This window comes from Tamandua tetradactyla, chromosome 14, assembly GCF_023851605.1.
Source record: "Tamandua tetradactyla isolate mTamTet1 chromosome 14, mTamTet1.pri, whole genome shotgun sequence".
NCBI lineage: Eukaryota > Metazoa > Chordata > Mammalia > Pilosa > Myrmecophagidae > Tamandua > Tamandua tetradactyla.
Window position 1 is genome coordinate 94,197,021 of NC_135340.1, and position 20,931 is coordinate 94,217,951.

A 20,931-nucleotide genomic window follows, 5' to 3' on the forward strand; every position below is an offset into this window, starting at 1 on the left:
CATTTTCACAGCCTTAGAACTGTAAACTTGCAACTTAATAAATTCCCCTTTTTAAAAGCAAAAAAAAAAGTCCCTTCTCCACCCCATTGGCCCCTAACTCGCTTTTTAAAATCCCTGGGAATTTACAACCTTTGCTATTTTCACACCATCACAAAAAACTTCCTTTTCTCTCTGATCTTACTGCTGCAATAGAACCTGCTTCCCTGGAGAAGTCCACCCAAGCCCTCAGTCCTGGCTAGGAATGGGGAGGAAGGTGGGCCCCACCTGGGCACAGAGAAAAACGTCTCACCAGCTGTGCCAGCCCCTGGGATCTGTTTGCTTGGGGTGAGCCTGCCCTGGGGCTACGACAATAAGCAACACCGGTCCCGGATCCCATTCCCCAGGGCTAACTAGCTCGGGGTCTCGCCCTCCCCATGTGGCCCCCTGTCCCTGAGAGATGCAGCCACACTCGGTGCCCAGCAGGGCTCAGGATGGCTGTGGGCAGTGGTATTGCTCATCCTTTCTTTTTTCCTCTTTTGCATGGTCAGGGACCGGAAATCGAACCCGGGTCTCTGGCATGGCAGGTGAGAACTCTGCCACCAAACCACCGTGGCCTGCCCAGTATTACTGTTATTATGTGCCCAGTGAAGATCCCCATGTGTCACGGGGCTGGGCAGCCATGTCCCCTTCTTTCATTCTCCAACCATTTATTGCCACTTCCTAGACCCCAAGCATTTTGCGTGGGGTTCTGGGGTCCCCTACGGAAGCAGACCCAGGCCCTGGCTCCAGCATTCCAAGGCCTGGGGGGTGCCCACGGGACTCCAAGGAAGGTGAGGCCTTAGGGAGAAGGCTAGCGGATAGAAAAAAGGGGGCCACAGACACCCCATGCCCCAGGCTGAGATCTGGACAGGCTTCTCCAGGGCTCAGGATCCCTCAGGCTTCCTGAGACCAAGGGGACAAGGAAGCACCCAAGCCCACCCAGAACTCCAGGGAGAGAGCCAGTACTCACCTTTCCCCACCGCATGACTCTCCCCCTCCCTCTCTCTTCCTTTCCCCTCTTCTCCCAAGCCCTGCTCCCCCCACACAGCCAAGTTTCATTCACTCGGCAGCCAGGGTTTGTTATGACTCAGAATCACTGGGTGGAATTTGACTTAGCCAATACCATCTCCTAGTCAGTTGGCCAATGAGGCTGCACGAACCCGATGTCCCAGGAAGGTTCACGGTCACCCGGGAACAAGGCACTTACCCCCAGCACAGGTGGCCGGGGCAGGAGAAGCTCTCGGGGGCTGAGCGTTGCTGAGCTTGGGACTTTGTAGTGCTGTCCCCTGGCCAGGCGTCCCCCATTAAATAGGGATAATAGGTTTCACCCCTGCAGAGGTGTGTTTGCATCCAGGCAACATCTCACAGCGCCTGGGTGGGGCAGCCCTGGCATTTCCCCTTCCCTCCCTCTGGAGCTCCCCAAGCTGCCCTGACATCCAGCCCTTTGGCCCCTGCTCTTCACATGCTTAGGGCATTGCCTAGAGCTCAGCTGGCCATGCGCAAATGCCCCCCACGCCCTCCCCTCCACCTGACAGCACCGCACCCCAACCTCCAGCCCTTCAGCCACTCAGGCTCCAGGCACTGTCCCCAAGGAGGATGGCAGGTAGGAACCTGTTAGCAGCCCAGGAGAGGCGCTGAGGCCACAGAGCGGTCAGGTGGATGGACTCAGGGGCGGGCTGGCACCTGGCAGGGGAGCGGAGGGGAGGGAGTAGAGTAGCCTGCGACAAGCTCTCCACAGCCTCCGGGAGCCGCATTCCTGGTCTGAGGGACAGAGAGCTGACTGCCCCCACCCCACCCCCCCCCACCCCCCGGCGCCAGAGGTCCCTGATGGCTGGGTTCAGGCCCGGGGGATCTCCTGGCTTCTTACCTCACCGTTAGATTTCCAGCCAGAGGTAGGATTGCACTTGCAGTGCGAAGGGTGGCCCGGAACCATCTTCTCTGCAAAGTAGGGCAGGCTGGGAAGGAGCCTCATTTAGGAGTGCGGGGCCGTGCCAAGCCCACCATCACTCCTGCAGCTCCCAGAGCGCCCTGCTGGCCTGGGAATGCTCCAGAGCAGCCCCTTGGGGTCCTCCCTGACCCCACCCCAAGCCCAGCAGCTCAGGGACCCTGGCAGCCAGTGGGGAAGGAAACCACCCCTGTCCCCCAAACTTGACCTGGTCTACAAACGGGCCTCTCCAGCTCTGGGGCATCCCCCAGTGTGCCCCACAAAGGCCCTTGTGGAGCCAAGAGTGCCTTGTGTCTGAGTTGGGGCCCGAGTCTCGCCTGACTGTGGGTCCCTTGAGGTAAGGACCTTGCTTCTTCCTCGTCACATCCCAGTGCCAAGCCCAGGGCTGAGAGCAGGTAGGTACCTGGGTCCTCTACTAGCTTATGCTGTGTGACCGTAGGCAAGTGGCTCACCTTCTCTGAGCAGCAGATAATAATACCTATTCCACTTGGTTCATGTGGGAATAAATTAGATCATGGAAGACAAGTGTTTGTATGTTCATCGTCTCTCAAAAGATGGGGAACAGTGCTAGGGAGCCATAGTATGAGTTAAATAGCTAAAATAGTCCTGCTTTTAACCTGCTTGCTTCTCAGAGGGGAAAGGGGTATCCACTGGAGCTGTCCAAATTCAGTTATTTGAGGCTGCAGCTGACATTTCATTCTATAGCCCCAGTTATCTGTTTCCTAGGAAACAAGCGAGAGACATTGACTCTGCAACATATCTCCCCCCTTACACACACACACACACACACACACACACTGGGTGCCACCTCAACTGACAATTAATAGAAATACAGTAAATGTCAGTAGAAGCTAAAAATAGTTTACGTGCTGCTGCTCCCTGCCGCTGGGCACCCGGGCACAGAGGGCTGGCCCTGTGGCAGGCCTGTCGCTGCATCTTCCAAATTCTCAGGCCTGAGGCCCCTCTCTGCACCCCCATCCTGCCCCTTTCTCCCTGGCTTCATCAGACCAGACTCAGGACGCCCTCGTAGGCCGACCCCGCATCTTGCTCGTGGACCCTCGCTCTGAGTGGTCTCTCTCCAAGCTTCACTCTCTGCCCTGAGCCTGGTGTGTGTGACCTTCGGCTGAGGCTTGATCCACCCTCCCACCCCACTTCTGACCCCCTAAAACCTGCCCTTTTCCCTGCCAGTGTCCCACCCCAGTCTCTGTCCTCACACCCACCCGCTGCTCAATCCAGAAACCTGGGGGTTTCCCAACCACCCATCCCACTCTCCTGCCACCCCATCAGTCCACCCAGGCCCCACCCAGCTGCCCAGCTCCATCTCTGGCCATCACCCACCCCGCCCCCATCATCCCTCATCCCTTCTGCACCACCCACCTCCCACCCCTGAAACATGCCATGAGCCTTAGACCCCTGTGTCGCGTCCTCCATACACTTGTGTTCACCTGAAATAAAAGCCAGAACAGTGCTGCATCCTCTGGGAAGCCCTTCCTGATTTCCCTGATTCCAACTAGCAGTTTTCACGTGCCCCCACAGCCCTTTTTGCTGACTTCCATTACAGTAGTGATCACACTGCATTAATTATAGCAAACGCTTACACAGTGCTTACTTGGTGCCAAGCATTGTTCTAAGGGCTTCATGTGTATTTAATTCATATAACAGCATTGCAGGTATGTGTGTGTTGCCTTGCTTCTCCACTTCCCTGGGAGCTGTGGGGGAGGGGAGCGGGCAGGCAGCACAGGTGACTCAGCTGTACATCACCTGCACCAAACCCAGAGGTGGCACACGGTGGCACCTCATAGCGACCGGGCCTGTTCCCTCATCGCTGTAACCCCAGGACCTGGAAGAGTGCACGGTGTTTGTAGAACGAATTAAATGGATGCTGGATGAACTGGCACCCAATTCCCAATGGAAATGTTCTCTTGCTATGTTTTTTTCTGCCTTCCTTCCAGCATACCTGATGGTTTAAAGCTGTTTTCGTCATAATTTGTTGGCAAATCGGGCTTGGTGGGCTTTACTTCCTTACAATATCCTAAGCATGGGTGCTGTTAGATCGTGCAAAGCCTGTTTTAATCAACTGCTAAATAGAATGGCATCCCAGTGATCACAGACCGCAACTCTGTACCTCGCTGCTGCAGCCACGAGAGCTTTGCAAGCAGCCAGCTTGATGGCAGGAGAGGATGCTGGTCCCACCAACACCCTAGTAATCAGAGCTCTTTTCTTCTCGGTGCAGCATTATTTCACGGTTAACTTCAGCCATGAGAACCAGAAACCCCTGGAGCTGCGGACAGAGGGTGCCAAGGACTGTGACGAGTGGGTAGCGGCCATCGCACACGCCAGGTATGGTCCCCTCCCCAGGGCAGGAAGCCCCCCCAAGCCGCAGTCCAGGCAGAACTCGCCAAACCCATGGGCCCTACTCTTGAGCAACTCCAAGCCTCAGGAAAGGGGAAGATAGGGAAAGAAGGAGAGGAGGAGAGATGGACAATTTTAAGGAGGACGTCTTGAAAGAGTCCACCCTAGCTCCCTGAAGTTCTGGGTTAGTGCCGTCCTGGACTGCACCAGAGAATGAGAGGCCCTGAGGAAGCACTGCAGCTTCCCACCACTGTGTCAGCCAGATCAATCTTCTTTTTATAAAATGGGACATTTGTAGGAGTTGGCTGGATCAAAGAGTTTTATAGTGCACCAAAGTCTAAGGCCTCCAGGATTTTAACCCAGATACAGCCACCACTTGGCTGTGCAACCATGGATCAGTCCAGTCCCCTCTCTGGGGCTCGGTTTTCTCCTCTGTTAGCTGAAGTTCCCTAAGCACCTCCAAATGCTGATGTTCAGGGATTCTAGATCTGCTCCTTGCCACATCCCCAGCAGTGCATGAGCTTCTCTGGAGGAAAGTCATTGGGCCAAGTGGGGAGTATAGCAAAAGGAGCATATATGCTGCAGGGAAACTGGGGACTCAAGATGAACTGGGTCTCCTTTAGATCCTGGAGAGACTGTGGACTTGTGGCGTGAGGTTCGGCCCCAGAGCTAACATTGCCTTGGCAGAGCTGAGGATTGTCTGGGAGCAGGGCACCCACGCTCACCCTCCTGAGCGGTGAGACCGTATGGTCAGGGTGGATGATGGTATGTTTCTCCCCACTAAAACATGGACTCCTGAGGGCAGCCCCAGGTGTGACTCTCTGCATCCCCAGGACTTTATAAAAGCATAGACAAGCTGCTCGGCAAATGTGGGTTGTAGGAAGGCAAAGATGAGTGGAAAGATGGAGAACAGATGTTGAATTTATGCATGGATGATGAATGGGTGATGAATGCTGAAGGATGGATGGGTGGGTGGATGGATGGGTGGATGGATGGGTGGATGGATGGGTGAGTGGATGGATGGATGGATGGATGGATGGATGGATGGATGGATGGGTGGATGGATGGGTGATGAATGCTGAAGGATGGGTGGGTGGAAGGATGGATGGGTGGATGGATGGGTGAGTGGATGGATGGGTGGATGGATGGGTGGGTGGATGGATGGGTGAGTGGATGGATGGGTGGATGGATGGGTGGATGGATGGGTGATGAATGCTGAAGGATGGGTGGGTGGAAGGATGGATGGGTGGATGGATGGGTGGGTGGATGGGTGGGTGGATGGATGGGTGGGTGGATGGCTGGGTGGATGGATGGGTGAGTGGATGGATGGATGGATGGATGGGTGGATGGATGGGTGATGAATGCTGAAGGATGGATGGGTGAGGGATGGATGGTGGATGGATGGGTGGGTGATGGAGGGTGATGGATGGAGTGGATGGATGGGTGGAGGATGGGTGGATGGATGGGTGAGTGGATGGATGGGTGGATGGATGAATGCTGAAGGATGGATGGGTGAGTGGATGGATGGGTGGATGGATGGGGGTGGATGGCTGGGTGGATGGATGGGTGGGTGATGGATGGGTGGGTGGATGGATGGGTGAGTGGATGGATGGGTGGATGGATGGGTGGATGGATGGGTGATGAATGCTGAAGGATGGGTGGGTGGAAGGATGGATGGGTGGATGGATGGGTGGGTGGATGGGTGGGTGGATGGATGGGTGGGTGGATGGCTGGGTGGATGGATGGGTGAGTGGATGGATGGATGGATGGATGGGTGGATGGATGGGTGATGAATGCTGAAGGATGGATGGGTGAGTGGATGGATGGGTGGATGGATGGGTGGGTGGATGGCTGGGTGGATGGATGGGTGAGTGGATGGATGGATGGATGGATGGGTGGGTGGATGGATGGATGGATGGATGGATGGATGATGAACACCAGGACCCTCCCTTGAGCCTTGGAACAGGCTAACTGGCTAGAAACCCTTACTCTGTTCATAGCACTGACCTTGGCTCCAAGGTCAGTCCATCTCCATCTCTGTCTTCAAAGTATATCCAGTCTAGCTATGGGGACCAGGTTCTCACACATGAACCAATAGAGTCAGACTCTGTGTGTGAAACTGTTGAGAGAGAAAAGAATTTAACACAAGTATTCCCCCTGGGATATCACAATGTCATCAGGGAGACATTAGACACATGCACAAAACACTCTGGTGTATGAAGGCTGGAAATGCAAAGCACCATAGAGACGTTACTTCCATCTGCAGGGAACAAGGGACACCTGGGGAAGCTGGAAATGGGGTGACATTTGACCTGAGTAGGGAAGGTAGGGTACAGATATAATGAGTGTAGATTAGAGCATTTCAGCTTCCACCCGCCCCCCTCAAAACCAAAACAAAATACTGTAGAAAGGCACTGATACAGGAAAGAGATTTTCAAGGATAACAAAGGGAGCAAGTGCTTAATGTAGAAACAATTGGACACTGGGCTGGGACCAGCTCATCGTCGGTCCCAAACACCCCGCTGAGATGTTCACCCTTTCCAGGGAGCCATCGAAGGTTTTACGTGGGGAAAATGACATGGTCAGAGGGAATGGAAGTTGCTGGTGCTATAGAGGATGGACTCATGTGGACCCCAGCCAGATTCAGTGTCCCCAGCAGCAAGGCCGAGAGAATAGTAGGGTTGCTCTGAGGACCACATGAAATTATTCATGTGAAGGAACTTTGTAAGCTGCAAAGCATTCCAGAGTTCTAATTTTTTGTACATTCTGATAACCAGGGCTAGATTGCTTTAGAAAGCCAATTAACACAAAATTTTCTAGCCACCATGTGATAGCATGCCATACACATTAAAAATGGCTAAAATGATACAGACTGACAATAGCAACTACTGGAGAGGAGGTGGGAACTGTCATACATTGCTGGTGGCGGTGTAAACTGGTACAACTGCTTTGGAAATTTGTTAGACAGTTTCATAAGAAGTTGAACACACACCTTACTCCATGTCCCAGCAATTCCACTTCTTGGTAATTATTCAGGAGAGATGGAAACGTGTCCACAAAAATCCTTGTATGAAAATGTTCTCAGCAGCTTTATGCACAATAGCCAAAAAGCAGAAGTAGCCAAGATGCCCCTCAACAGGCAAATGTATAAACAAATGCTAGTTCATCCAAGCAATAAAATACCACTTGGCCATAATAAGCTACAGCTACATGCAATAAGATGGGTGGGTCTCAGAACCAACATGCTGAGTGAAGGGGGTCAGACACAAAGTAGTACATGCTGTGTGATTTCAATTATATGAAATTCTAAAACAGGAGAAACTAACCTGTGATGATAGAAATCAGAACAGTGGTTGCTCCTGAGGTGAGGGATTGGCTGGGAAGGGGCATTAAGGAACTTCCTGGGGTGATGGAAAATTTTTATATTTTGATCAGGATATAAGCATTTGTCAAAATGGATCAAACTATACACTTTAGGTCTCAGCTTTCTACTATACGTACATGAAACCTCAAATGTAGGTGCAGAGTTTCTGTTTGGGGTGACGGAAGAGTTTCGGTGGTGATGGTGGCACAACATTGTGATGTAATTAACACCACTGAATTGGGTCCTTGGAAGTGGTTAAAATGGGAAATCTTAGGGGGTGCGAGGATAGCTCAGTGGCAGAATTCTCACCTGCCATGCGGGAGACCCGGGTTGGATTCCCGGCCCATGCAGTTCCCAAAACAAATAAGCAAGTGAAGAAACAAACAAAATGTGCTCTGTGACCCCTGGTAATGCAGATTCAGCTCCGACCAGGAGCCCACCCACCCCGGAAGGGGAGCAGCCAGGGGAGTAGAGACCCCTTACCTTTGGACAAAAACCTTGCTATGCTCATCGTCCCTCTGGAAGCCAGGGGGACATCCTCATGGGTTGTCCTTTCCTGCCAAGCTCTAGGGTCTGAGTCACCCCCCTGGCTTCAGAGAAGTCTCCCCTCTTCAGACCGTGCTGGGGGCATGTTGGTGGTGGCCATTAAGGGAAAGGAGTGAATTGCCTCCAAATAATCCCTGGCAGCTGATGTGGCTCTGCTGGAGCCTGTCGGACCAGCACCAGGAGTCACCAGTTACTGGCCATTGGACTCTTTTCTGGGGAGCCAGTTATGGGACTAAAAGGGGAAACTGTGCATCGTTCTTAACTGTGCCACGAGTTTTATTTAACCTCAAACTTCACACATCGTGTGTGTGTGTGTGTGTGTGTGTGTTGGGAGAGATTGGCTCTCTTCCACAGCCATACTGAGTATTAAGTATTTTTACATATTCCTAATTTAGTTTGTATTTACATATACATAATAGATACATTCTAGATGCAGAAATGAACACTGCTGTATTAGCATCATGAACAGATAATGTGCTCTCACACGGTATGTATTCTAGTATTACGGGTGTAGATGCAGCCGTGTATAAAATGTAATGTGGGGGTGCAAGGGTGGCTCAGTGGTAGAATTCTCACCTGCCATGCGGGAGACCCAGGTTCGATCCCCAGCCCATGCACTTTCCAAAAACAAAACAAAACAAACAAGCAAATGGACAGGGGCTGGGGGCGGGCAGGGCCTGTGACCACGGAGGGAGAAGGGCAACCATCGTTAGAGCTCGCTGTCTGCAGCACCCTCTCGGCGGGCCCTATACTTCCGGGGGGGAAGTATAGGGCCGAATCTCACAGGAAGGAACTAACATTATCCCTGAATTACGGACGAAGAAAGGGCTCAGCCAGGACACCATGTGCAACTCAGAGCGAGTGTGGACAGGGCTGGGCCGGAGAAGGGCCCGAGGGTCCCAGCCCCCAGCCCCCGTTCCAGAGGGGCCTAGAGACCTCTAAGCATTCCCTTCAGCTTCGTGCCTGCCTTTCCCATTCCCCGTCCCTGCCCCAACCCAGGCCGGGCGCTCCCCTGGGATCCCGGGATCCCCTTCCCAGATCCTCTTTGCCCGCTGGGGCTGGAAGGAAGGGAGGCAGGCAGTTTCTCCCCATCTCTGGCACCTTCAAATGGCCGCTCTGTGGTGTGAGTTGTCAGCAGGGGGCCAGGCCTGCAACACAGGACACAGGGCAAGTCATTCCCCCTGCCCAGCCTTGGTAATCTGAGGACCTATCTCTGCTGGCGCTCTGCAAAGCTGAGCTGTCCCTTTACGTCCATCCTGGGCCCACTTCTTCCACCCTCTGCCTGTCCTTGGAGACCTTCTCCCCACCTAACGATCCAGTCCATCGCCCGTTACGTCCCTCCCTGCCCCCACCCAAGGCTTCTCTTTGATGAACCTGTGCTCAGAGCACCAATCAGGGGTCCTCCACCTCCAGGAAGTCTTCCCTGATTACAAGTCCTCGCTGCTGGCCCTCTCCACAATCCTACAGTACTACCAGGCCATGATACCGCATTTGGCCCTCAAATATACTGCACAGGATCTGCAAACGGCCCCAGACTGTGAAATGTATGTGCCCAAATCCTTTGTTGATCCCAAAGGACGTGACACATCTCTTCACCCAGTTATCTATCCACACAGCAAATGTTTACCAAGCGCCTTCTAGTACCAGCCATTGTGCCAGGCAGACCCAGGGGGCACAGGAGGGGGCAACGCAGACATGGCTTTGCCTGCACAGAATGCAGAGTCCAGTGGAGAGGCAGACAGTAACTGGTATTAGAAGCCCAGGTGCTGAGGGGACACAGCATGCAGTGTGGAGCGGGCAGAGCCAAGGAAAGAAAGAAGATGGGGCTCGCCCAGGGTAAAAGGGAGGAAGGAGACACATTCCAGGCAGATGATCTACTTGTGCAAAATCCTAGAGAGACAGACACAGGAGCAGGGGTGGGGGGAGAAACAGACATATGACAAGCTGGAGGAAGTGGAGCTCAGAGTGGGAGCCAGGGTCTGGGGAGGAGGCTGGAGCAACCAGGGGCCCCCACAGAGGCTACGCCGAGCGCCCATGCCGCACGCCTGGGAGTTGGGACTGTGTCCTAATTGCAGGTAGGTCGGTGAGCCCCTCTTCCGGTCGGGTCTTCAGCATGAGGAGAGTGTCCTAGGCAGCATGTCCCTCTGTCCCTCCGCAGCTATAGGACCCTGGCCACGGAGCACGAAGCACTGATGCAGAAGTACCTGCACCTGCTGCAGATTGTGGAGACAGAGAAAACGGTGGCCAAGCAGTTACGGCAGCAGATCGAGGACGGCGAGATTGAGATTGAGCGGCTGAAAGCAGAGGTGACCGTGGGCTGGGCGCGGGGAGGGGCTGGATGCAGGGCCTGAGCCCCGGGCCTGACGCCTCAAACCCTGGGCTCCTGCAGGGTCTGGGGGGGGGGCTGGACCTTCAGGGGTCAAGGCCCCTACGCAGGACCTTCCTGCCACCTCGTAACTGCTACCTGCAGCAAGGCCCGTCAGCCACTCTGTGCCTCAGTTTCTTCACCTGTAGAAGGAGACTTTTAAAACTTACTGATGAGACCCACAGCCGCATTGACTAGGGGTTCCCTGGGCATCCACCTGAGCCCCCAAAGGGCACAAGGTCCTTGGGAGGCCATTAGGGTGCTGGCTCCCAGCTCAGTGCCAGGGCAGCCCCTTCCCTCTGCCTACCACAAGGAAAGCCCCACGCAGCTGTTTAGAGGCCCTGCTGTTGCTAGGTTAAGTCTCCGAGAGCCTGGCTAGCAAAGCACAGTCCACGGAGTGATGCTTTAGAAGCCTGTTAGAAATGCAGGCTCTCAGGCCCCATCCCAGACCTTCTCAATTAGAAGCTGTAGTTTAACAGCATCCCAGGTGACTCCCATTTACAGTAAAGTGTAAAGAAGCCCTGGTCTGCTGGTCCCTTAGGGGCCCCGACCATCTGTCCTCTCCCACCACAGGGTGATGCCATCACTTCCCAGCTCCTCACCTCACCACCTGCTGGGATCCAGCTGGCCACTTCCTACAAGTACCAGGGACTCTAAGCTGAGAAGAGAAAAATGCAAACAGATTCCTGGGATCAGGGCTGGCTGATGGCATAAATCTGCATAATTTATGCCATAAATAAATGGCATAATCTGCAGCCATTGCCTCAACCTACCCTGAGACAATGGGGTGCTGGCCGGGCTGACTGTTTCCACCCCTACACTGAGGCCCCTGTGGAGGGTGGAGGGTGATGGTGCAGTGCAGTCTCCTCCTGCTGATTGACTGGTCACAGCCCCAGGCAGTGGGCAGCAGAGGGCAGGGGGCAGGGCCAGGGAGGGGGAAGTTTGGGGGAGGTCCAGGTGTGGCGAGCAGGCAGCCGAGCACCTGTTCTGGGGGGGCAGGTCCACACAGGAATGGAGGCTCAAACCCCTGTGTGTTCTGTCAACCTTCACTTACAAAATACAAGTTTAAGGAGAAAATTTAAGAATTTCAAGATGGCAATCCCAGAGCTTTCCACCCCAGGCACGGGGCCCTCCTAAGCATGAGACTCTGTCACAAGTCGGTGAAACCAGCTGTGTTTAGAACGTTCAGAGGTCTCAAGCCACCCTCGTCCCATAGCAGAAAAGCTCTGAATTGTTCATAGTAGCATCAGCTTGGAACTTGAGGTTCAACAAAAATTTCCGGTTCAACACACCTCTTCCAGCCCAGCACTAGGCACCTTCTGACGTCCTGGCAGGACCCATCACCCTCGTTTTGCTTGAGGAACCAGGCCCAGAGACCTCAAGTAACCTGCCGAAGCCCATGGCAGCTGGAAAGCAGCAGATCTGGGATTGGAACCCAGGTCTGACCATCTGCTTGCCCTTCCTTCTACTCTCCTCATGGCCCTGCTCCCAGCTGCCTCGCCTCTAAACTAGCTGACTCATTCTGGACCCAGTCCTGCTCTGGAGACAACTCCTTAGATCCGTTAGCCCACTGCCCATTCCCCAAATCCAAACCAAACCCCTGAGAGGGATCAGGGAAGGAGCCTGGCTCTAGTGCCAGACTGCAGGCTTCGTGACAGTGGATGTCAGGGGTCACTCATCATTCATTCACTCACTAACCACCTGACTACTGGCCTCATCCTCTTCCCCAAATGCCCTCCTCTCCCATCCCCCCAGACTCCAGCCAGCCTCCGACCGCTGTGCACAGCTCCACCTCGGCCTCTGCTCAGGCTTCGCTTCTGTTTGGAATATGCCCTTCTCATCCCCAGTCTTCCCCACCTCATGAAACCCTACCCAGCTCAAATGCCTCCTCCTTGGGGACTCCATCCCCTGAGTGAGCTCGCTGTGCTCTGCTCCCATGGCTTTCTGCTCCCACCCTCAGCACAGCTCAGGAGAGCCGTCTCCACTGCTGACTGTCCCCCGATCCAGCCTGGCCTTTATCCCTCCCCCTCGTGCCTGGCATATAACAGATGCTCAGTAAGGGCTTGGTGAACGAAGGGGCGTCAGGCTCCTGATATTCCGTATCAGACCTACTGTTAGGGCCTGATGGGCGGGCAGTGTGATCATTGCTATGCGGTGTGGACCCGAGTCAGGAAGTGGTCGCTTTATAGCCAAGAAGGATGTGTCCTTGAAGAGTTCCAGAGGTTTGTAAACTAGAGAAGGCACGGGTGCAAAGGGCGAAGCCCTCTCACTCTGGGGAGCAGAAAACGGCTCAAATGTGTGTCTTGAAGTGACTACAGAGGCCCACTTGGTGGGAATTTGAGCAGTGCGTCCAATCTTTTCCAAGGCAAAAGATTTCTTTTAAAGAAAGCATTGGAAGAAAGACCAGCTTGCTAAAGCTCTCTGACTGTGGTGTCTCTCTCTTGCCCCCCTCACTCTCACACACACATGCACACATCCTGCAGGTTAAAAACATACGTGTTTGCTCTACTTCTTAGGATATGAGCTCCAGGAAGGTGGAAATAGAGCTCATTTCTAGGAAGTACCATCAGGTACATAAGATTAGACGATGCATGTTAAGAAGTGATGGTGTCACCTGGATGGTACCAAGCTCTCACGGCCCACCTTTGTCTGGTATCCAAAAACAAAATCCCTCTAACCCCCATCCCACATATTCCTGAGGATTTCCAGGGAGGACTTACATTCCCCTGGCCACCACTCTTTCTCAAATTTGCTGTCCTTATTTGACACATTGTTCCCACCACAGCCTCTTCTCAGTCTTTACTGCTCTTTTCCACTTAAGTAGTTACTTCATGTGTCGGTCAGGGTGGGCTAAAGTATGCCACAGTGACAAACAGCCCCAAAATCTTAGCAACTACTGTAAGAAAGTCAATTTGTCATTCACATTGTATGCCCACTCTGGGGCTCAGCTCTGCAACATCCTCACACAGAGTCAAGGATATAGGCTCCCGGGGCCTCTACCATCAGGAAAGTTGCCAGTTGCATGGCCGGGGAAAGGAACAGAGCAAATGACACATGACATGTCTGTTCACAAGTTCAGGAGGTCTGGGAAACACAATCCCGTCCTGTCCAAAAGGGAAGAGAACCAGATATGAGCAAAAGCCCTTGTGTCTGCCAAGCTCTTACTCCACAAGCTCATGACACAGGCTGTCGCATGTAGCAGACCCTCCTAAAGGCTGGATGCAATGGAAGGATGTGCTCCCACAGAACACGAAATTGCTTTAAAATGAACTGAAGATGGCCCTGCCTTTCCTTCCATGAGGATTTCTTGCTGCCTCCTTGCCTCATATACCCACATGCTGTTCACTGTCATTGTGTATAATCTCTTTCTCTACCAGGCCCCTCACCCTGCACCCGGGGAGGTGCTGGAGCCAGCTCACACCAGCTTATAAGAGCCGAATGTCAGATTTTCAAGAATCTTGCAAACTGGTTATTAAACCTTTGGTAGCTTGAGGTAGGAGTGTTTACACCACAGAAATGGGCAAATGCTACAAGTCAGAGTGGTCTTTTCGTTTGTTTGTTTTTCCCCCAGAGTGCTGGTCAGGAAGCATTTACTAGCACACCACTGTCTACATCTCGTTTCAGACCCAGCTATATAATTTGCAGGGCCCGGTGCAAAATGAGAATGTGGGTCCCTTACGATGGCAACATTAAACCAAGCATTGGGCCCCTCTGAGCATGGGGATCTGTGCAAATGCACAGTTTGCAAACCCATAAAGCCAGTGCTGCTTCTCCTCCCTCTCACTCTTCCAGCCCTGTACCCTGCACCTCTTGCATCTCTCTACTTAGGTAATAGGAAATCATGCTCAGTGCCAGCAATTTTATTATGCAAAGAAATCCACCTCTGTCATCGTCTTTTCTTTCCCATCTAAATAATCCTATCAGCACCCACCTTTTATAACCAAAAACTCCATCGAGGACACATCTACCTCTGAGAAGAATCCTTCCCTCCCTTAGACTGCTCGATTTAGCACCATTCCATTGGCGTAAGAGCTATTTTCCTCCTTTTCATGATTGGAAGTATATTCGGAAAGCCGAGGCAGGCCTTAAAGGGCAGGATAGAGGTTTAGAAATGGACATTTTATGGGTTGGGAAGCAGTCACTCAGACTCCGAGAAGACTGACCCTGAAAGAATCTGCAAAGTTCTTTGGTTCAGGATTTAAAATAAACATTTAACCATGAAATCTATTTTGCAAACAAGCTTCAACATGGAATGCCAATATACAAAATAAAAAACCAGGGGACTGCTCTGAGGGAAGCAGGAGACGGCAACCCTGACCTGTCCCAAACAACACCTTCCCACCTCCCCTCGCCAGGGCCCCCTGTGCTTTGGCCCCTGCTTCCCATCTCCTCCTTCCATCCCCATACTCCTGCACCTCCTACCTAACACACACTGCCCTATCACACCCCTGTACCTTTGTTCACATCATCCCCTCCTATCCATAGACCGCCTGTTGGACTCCTATTTGTACTTCAAAACCTGTTCTGGGAAGCCCTGCCGCTTCCATGGGCAGTGCATGCGCGCGCTGTTCCTGCTCAGTCTTGGCTAGCTGGCCAGCTCTGTGGCTGCCTGGCCCTTCTTAGGCTGGAAGTTGCTCAGTGCAGGGATGTGACTTATCCATCCCCAGCCCTGTCTCCCCAGTGCCCAGCACAGACACACCCTCAGGACACACTAATGCTGCTGGCACTAAGGGAGACGTGGATGGCACCTGCTGGGCCTGGAAGGGGCCAGAGGAAACCAAAGAAGGCAGGAGAGAGCCCTGAGTTGTGCGGCAGCTGTTTGAAAAGCAAGAAATGCAGAGATCTTTCACAAAACCTTGGCTGTTAACGAAATGGAAAAAAAAAAAAAAAGCCGTGGATTAATTCCACCGTCAATTACCGCACTTAGTAAACGCGTTCTGCATTAAAGAAAGAATCTTGGAGAGGGAAGCAGGTTGGGGCAGGAGCCACTGTGCAGTGCCCAGAAAGGGTGAGGCAGAGCGGGACTTGCCTCTGACAGTCAAGGAAAGCTGTTCTGCAGGCGGCAGGTGGGCAGGGACCGGCCGAGGCCCTGGGCACAGAGCCAGGCAGGGAGTTTGAAAGGCCAGCCTGACTCCAGCCTTTGGGTTGGGGGGGTGAGGCAAAGGTCTACCTCTCCATGGCCCCGGTGACTAGGGTCAGCTGAGCAGAGCCTGGAAGTCCACCTGCCAAACAAGTGTCCAGAGCAATTCATGGCACGCCCCCACCCCAGGGCAAGACCTCGGCAGGGCCACCCATCCCCCACCCCCTACCCCCCGCAGGCACATAACTCTCTGGACCTTTGCCCCCACCCAGACCGATCTTTAAATAAAGGCTCCAGGGCCACCGGTGTGGCCTGTGCATGTAACAAAGCGGCTGACCTAATTACATCTACTTTTCTCCCGTGGTCCCTGCTGAGCCCGTGTCCTGGAATGCCTCTCTCTGAGAAGAGTGCCATCAGTTTTAAATACAGACTCCTTCCGCCACCTCCACCTCCCCCTGCGCACACCCTGCCGCCCTAAAGAGAAAGAGGGTGTGACGTGCAAATTCCAAACCTGGTAAAGAAAGCAGCCTGGCGTGGAGGTGAGAATCAGCCAGCAGCCCCAGAGGGAGGACTTGATTGGGCATCTTGTCTGCGCTTTCCACTTGAGTGTGAATGAGTGTGTGAGTGTGTGTGTGTGTGTGTGTGTGTGTCCCTCCACCCTGCCCTTTAGTTACAGATCAAAGAATCAGCCTTTATTTCCATGTGCAAATGTCCCCAGAGGATGAGAGAGAGAGAGAGAGAGAGAGAGAAAGAAAAGCCCTTCTCCACGCTGAATATTTCTCAGGGAGATATTTTCAGCCACTCTTCAAGCCTAGGCTGGGGTAATTTTAGCAACCGGGGAGTGGAGAGCCCGGAACTGTTCCGCTTTGCTTTCAAAGTGCTCGATTCGCTCAATTGTGCGAGCCCATTCATCCTGCAGTTCAAGTGGCCTTGAGGGGACAAAGCCACGTGTGCTGGGGAGAGACGCACCAGCTTTCAGGCGGTGTTTGTAGAATCCCCCAAGCTCCTATCTTTAGATGCGTGGGGCTCCGCGACTGCAGTGTTTTCCTTTGGTTGAGGTTTCTGTGGCTGCTGCGGTTCTGATGTTTTTTTTTTAATGCACTTGTTTGTGTATCCACCAAGTATGTGCTGAGTGCCAGTCTCCACGCTAAGGCACGGGGACAAGAGCGTGAAACCCACAGGGGTCACAGCAGAAGTGAAAAGGTAGATGGGTGACCCCAGCACTTTAATGGAGAAGTCCACGCTACTTGGGGGGAGCCCAGGTGAAGGGGTCCAACAAAGACTTGCAGGATAGGGGGGTGGGGGGAGGCTCCACCTGAGGAGTCCCAGGGGCCCCAGTCACAGTGCGGCTGGAGGCCCCCCTCTTCAGAGCACCACCCCTTTATTTTGTTCTTGCAGCAATGTCGACCTCTCAAACGTTCATTGCAAGGGCTGCCTCAAGTTTTTCTAGGCTTGCAGTTTCCAGGTTGTGTTGCAAAGATCCCTCTAGTTCAGGAAAGTGATTTGGGGCTGCCCAGCCCACCTGACTTCACCTGGAGCTACGTGCCTTTATCTAATTCATATGTTGGGGTTCCGGTAAAGGGATGAATGCTTGGGGGGAAAAGAGGCGACAGAAAGGAGGAAAATCACAGATTTCAGCCAAACGCTCTCAGCTGCCGAACGCGGTGCCTGCAGCCCAGAGAGGGGAAGGGCCTCCACGGGGGTCACTCAGCAAGTCAGAGCACTGGCCCAGTCCCTGTGCACGCAGGGTCACCCATATCTGAATGAGACGGAGCTGGAGACACAGGGTGTGGCATCATCGGTTGGGGGGAGAAGAGGCAGGGTGCTGTCTCACCACGGGTGGGCGTGCTGGAGGCCGGCGGGGCTCGGCCGCTGGCGCCCTCCCAGCAGCTGACAAGTGTTTCTGTTGCAGATCGCAGCCCTGCTGAAGGACCGCGAGCGCACCCAGTCCACCCAGACGGCACCCTCCCAGCAGCTGACAAGGGTTTCTGTTGCAGATCGCAGCCCTGCTGAAGGACCACCCGGACGGCGCCCTCCTGACAAGGGTTTCTGTTGCAGATCGCAGCCCTGCTCAAGGACCGCGAGCGCACCCAGTCCACCCAGACGGCGCCCTCCTGACAAGGGTTTCTGTTGCAGATCGCGTCCCTGCTCAAGGACCGCGAGCGCACCCAGTCCATCCGGATGGCGCCCTCCTGACAAGGGTTTCTGTTGCAGATCGCAGCCCTGCTCAAGGACAGTGAGCGCACCCAGTCCACCCAGACGGCGCCCTCCTGACAAGGGTTTCTGTTGCAGACCGCGTCCCTGCTCAAGGACCACGAGCGCACCCAGTCCATCCGGACGGCGCCCTCCTGACAAGGGTTTCTGTTGCAGATCGCGTCCCTGCTCAAGGACCACGAGCGCACCCAGTCCATCCGGACGGCGCCCTCCTGACAAGGGTTTCTGTTGCAGATCGCGTCCCTGCTCAAGGACCACGAGCGCACCCAGTCCACCCAGACGGCGCCCTCCAATGACGAAGACAGTGACATCAGGAAGATTAAGAAGGTCTGTAGCATCCCTCTGGGCTGGCCCCCTCTAGGGAGCCGTCCACAGTCCACTCACTGTCCTACCCTCACAGCGGTGCCACCTACTCTCCTCAGCTCCATAGACGGAGCCAGCAACCCACTGTCCCCGAACAGCGTTCCTTCTGCTTGTCCCATGAGGTGGGATGATTCAGCCCCATTTTACAGATAAGACAATCAAGGTTCCACTAGAAGTGGTAGACGGAGCCGGGACAAGAGTCCGGGCCTTGAGACTCTCCACCGAGAGCTTCCCTCTCCGAATCACCAAACCCTCCGGTGCCGCCTCTGGCCCACCCCTCACTTGCACACACACACACCTTCCATGTCCGGCACCACCACCTCTCACAGCCGCCCTCACACACACACCTTCCATGTCCGGCACCACCACCTCTCACAGCCGCCCTCTTGCACACACACACACCTTCCATGTCCGGCACCACCACCTCTCACAGCTGCCCTCTTGCACACACACACACCTTCCATGTCTAGCACCACCACCTCTCACAGCCGCCCTCTTGCACACACACACACACCTTCCATGTCTGGCACCACCACCTCTCACAGCCGCCCTCTTGCACACACACACACCTTCCGTGTCCGGCACCACCACCTCTCACAGCCGCCCTCTTGCACACACACACACCTTCCATGTCCGGCACCACCACCTCTCACAGCCGCCCTCTTGCACACACACACACCTTCCATGTCCGGCACCACCACCTCTCACAGCCGCCCTCTTGCACACCCACACACCTTCCATGTCTAGCACCACCACCTCTCACAGCCGCCCTCTTGCACACACACACACACCTTCCGTGTCCGGCACCACCACCTCTCACAACCACCCTCTATACACACACACACCTTCCATGTCTGGCACCACCACCTCTCACAGCCGCCCTCTTGCACACACACACACCTTCCATGTCCGGCACCACCACCTCTCACAACCACCCTCTTGCACAAACACACACCTTCCATGTCCGGCACCACCACCTATCACAGCCGCCCTCTTGCACACACACACACCTTCCATGTCCGGCACCACCACCTCTCACAGCCGCCCTCTTGCACACACACACACCTTCCATGTCCGGCACCACCACCTCTCACAACCACCCTCTTGCACAAACACACACCTTCCATGTCCGGCACCACCACCTCTCACAGCCGCCCTCTTGCACACACACACACCTTCCATGTCCGGCACCACCACCTCTCACAGCCGCCCTCTTGCACGCACACACACACCTTCCATGTCTGGCACCACCACCTCTCACAGCCGCCCTCTTGCACACACACACACCTTCCATGTCCGGCACCACCACCTCTCACAGCCGCCCTCTTGCACGCACACACACACCTTCCATGTCTGGCACCACCACCTCTCACAGCCGCCCTCTTGCACACACACACACCTTCCATGTCCGGCACCACCACCTCTCACAGCCGCCCTCTTGCACACACACACACCTTCCATGTCTAGCACCACCACCTCTCACAGCCGCCCTCTTGCACGCACACACACACCTTCCATGTCTGGCACCACCACCTCTCACAGCCGCCCTCTTGCACACACACACACCTTCCGTGTCCGGCACCACCACCTATCACAGCCGCCCTCTTGCACACACACACACCTTCCGTGTCCGGCACCACCACCTCTCACAACCACCCTCTTGCACAAACACACACCTTCCATGTCCGGCACCACCACCTCTCACAACCACCCTCTTGCACACACACACACCTTCCATGTCCGGCACCACCACCTCTCACAGCCGCCCTCTTGCACACACACACACACCTTCCATGTCCGGCACCACCACCTCTCACAGCCGCCCTCTATACACACATACACACACACCTTCCATGTCCGGCACCACCACCTCTCACAGCCGCCCTCTTGCACACACACACACACCTTCCATGTCCGGCACCACCACCTCTCACAGCCGCCCTCTTGGGCCCCCAGCAGACCCAGCATGGGAGTCCTATAGTCAGCCCAGCTGGTCTTGCCTACTTCAGAGACTAGAAAGGGCAGACATGCATCTCGGAAGGCACCAGGGGATCTACCCCGTGGCCAGGGTACTGACCAGCAGCAGGGGCCAACCCATAGCAGGGCTGGCAGAGGGAACGAGCATGCTGTGTGTTTACAGCTTTGCCAGGCTTGGAACTGGAGCCCGACTTACCCCAAGACAAACAAGTAAAACCAGCAGGTCCTTCCCATTGAGAGCATAAAGGGACCCCAAAGCCATCCAGACCAGAAACTGCAAACTGCTGTCCCGTGAGCCAAATTCTGCCTCCAATGGGTTTGGGAGTTTTGGCCCACCATGCTCTTTTGCTTTTTAATGTTGCCAGTGCTTTAAAATCCAAACATTTCACATAAAAATCTGGATCTCAGGTTTCTTGCAAATAGAAGGTGACGACATTCATTAAGCACTTTCCATGGGCCAGCCATTCTAGGAGCTTGAGTAGATTAATTGGAACCTCACTTAAAAACCCTCTGAGGTTTTATGAGCTCCATTTCACATATAGGGGAGCTGAGGCAAAGAGAGGCAAGATGACTTGCCCAGTGTCACACAGCTAAGTATTTGCAGAGTCACATCAAACCCTGGCTGCTTCGCTCCAGAGTCCATATCTTCAGTCACTGGGCTGTCTGCCTCCTGGAAAAAAAGAAAATCCAGCAACCCCAGGCTACCT

General features: G+C 54.3%; 1 protein-coding gene across 5 annotated transcripts in view; it reads left to right on the plus strand.

Moving 5' to 3' along the window:
• RASGRF1 (Ras protein specific guanine nucleotide releasing factor 1) overlaps nt 1-20,931 on the plus strand; it is a 107,359-nt gene that overhangs the window by 16,184 nt on the left and 70,244 nt on the right. For all 5 annotated transcript variants that reach the window (XM_077128550.1, XM_077128551.1, XM_077128554.1 and 2 more), the window contains exons 2-4: nt 4,197-4,303; nt 10,384-10,531; nt 18,119-18,211. In XM_077128550.1, coding sequence (XP_076984665.1) covers nt 4,197-4,303; nt 10,384-10,531; nt 18,119-18,211 — 348 coding nt within the window. The remainder of the gene's footprint in view (nt 1-4,196; nt 4,304-10,383; nt 10,532-18,118; nt 18,212-20,931) is intronic.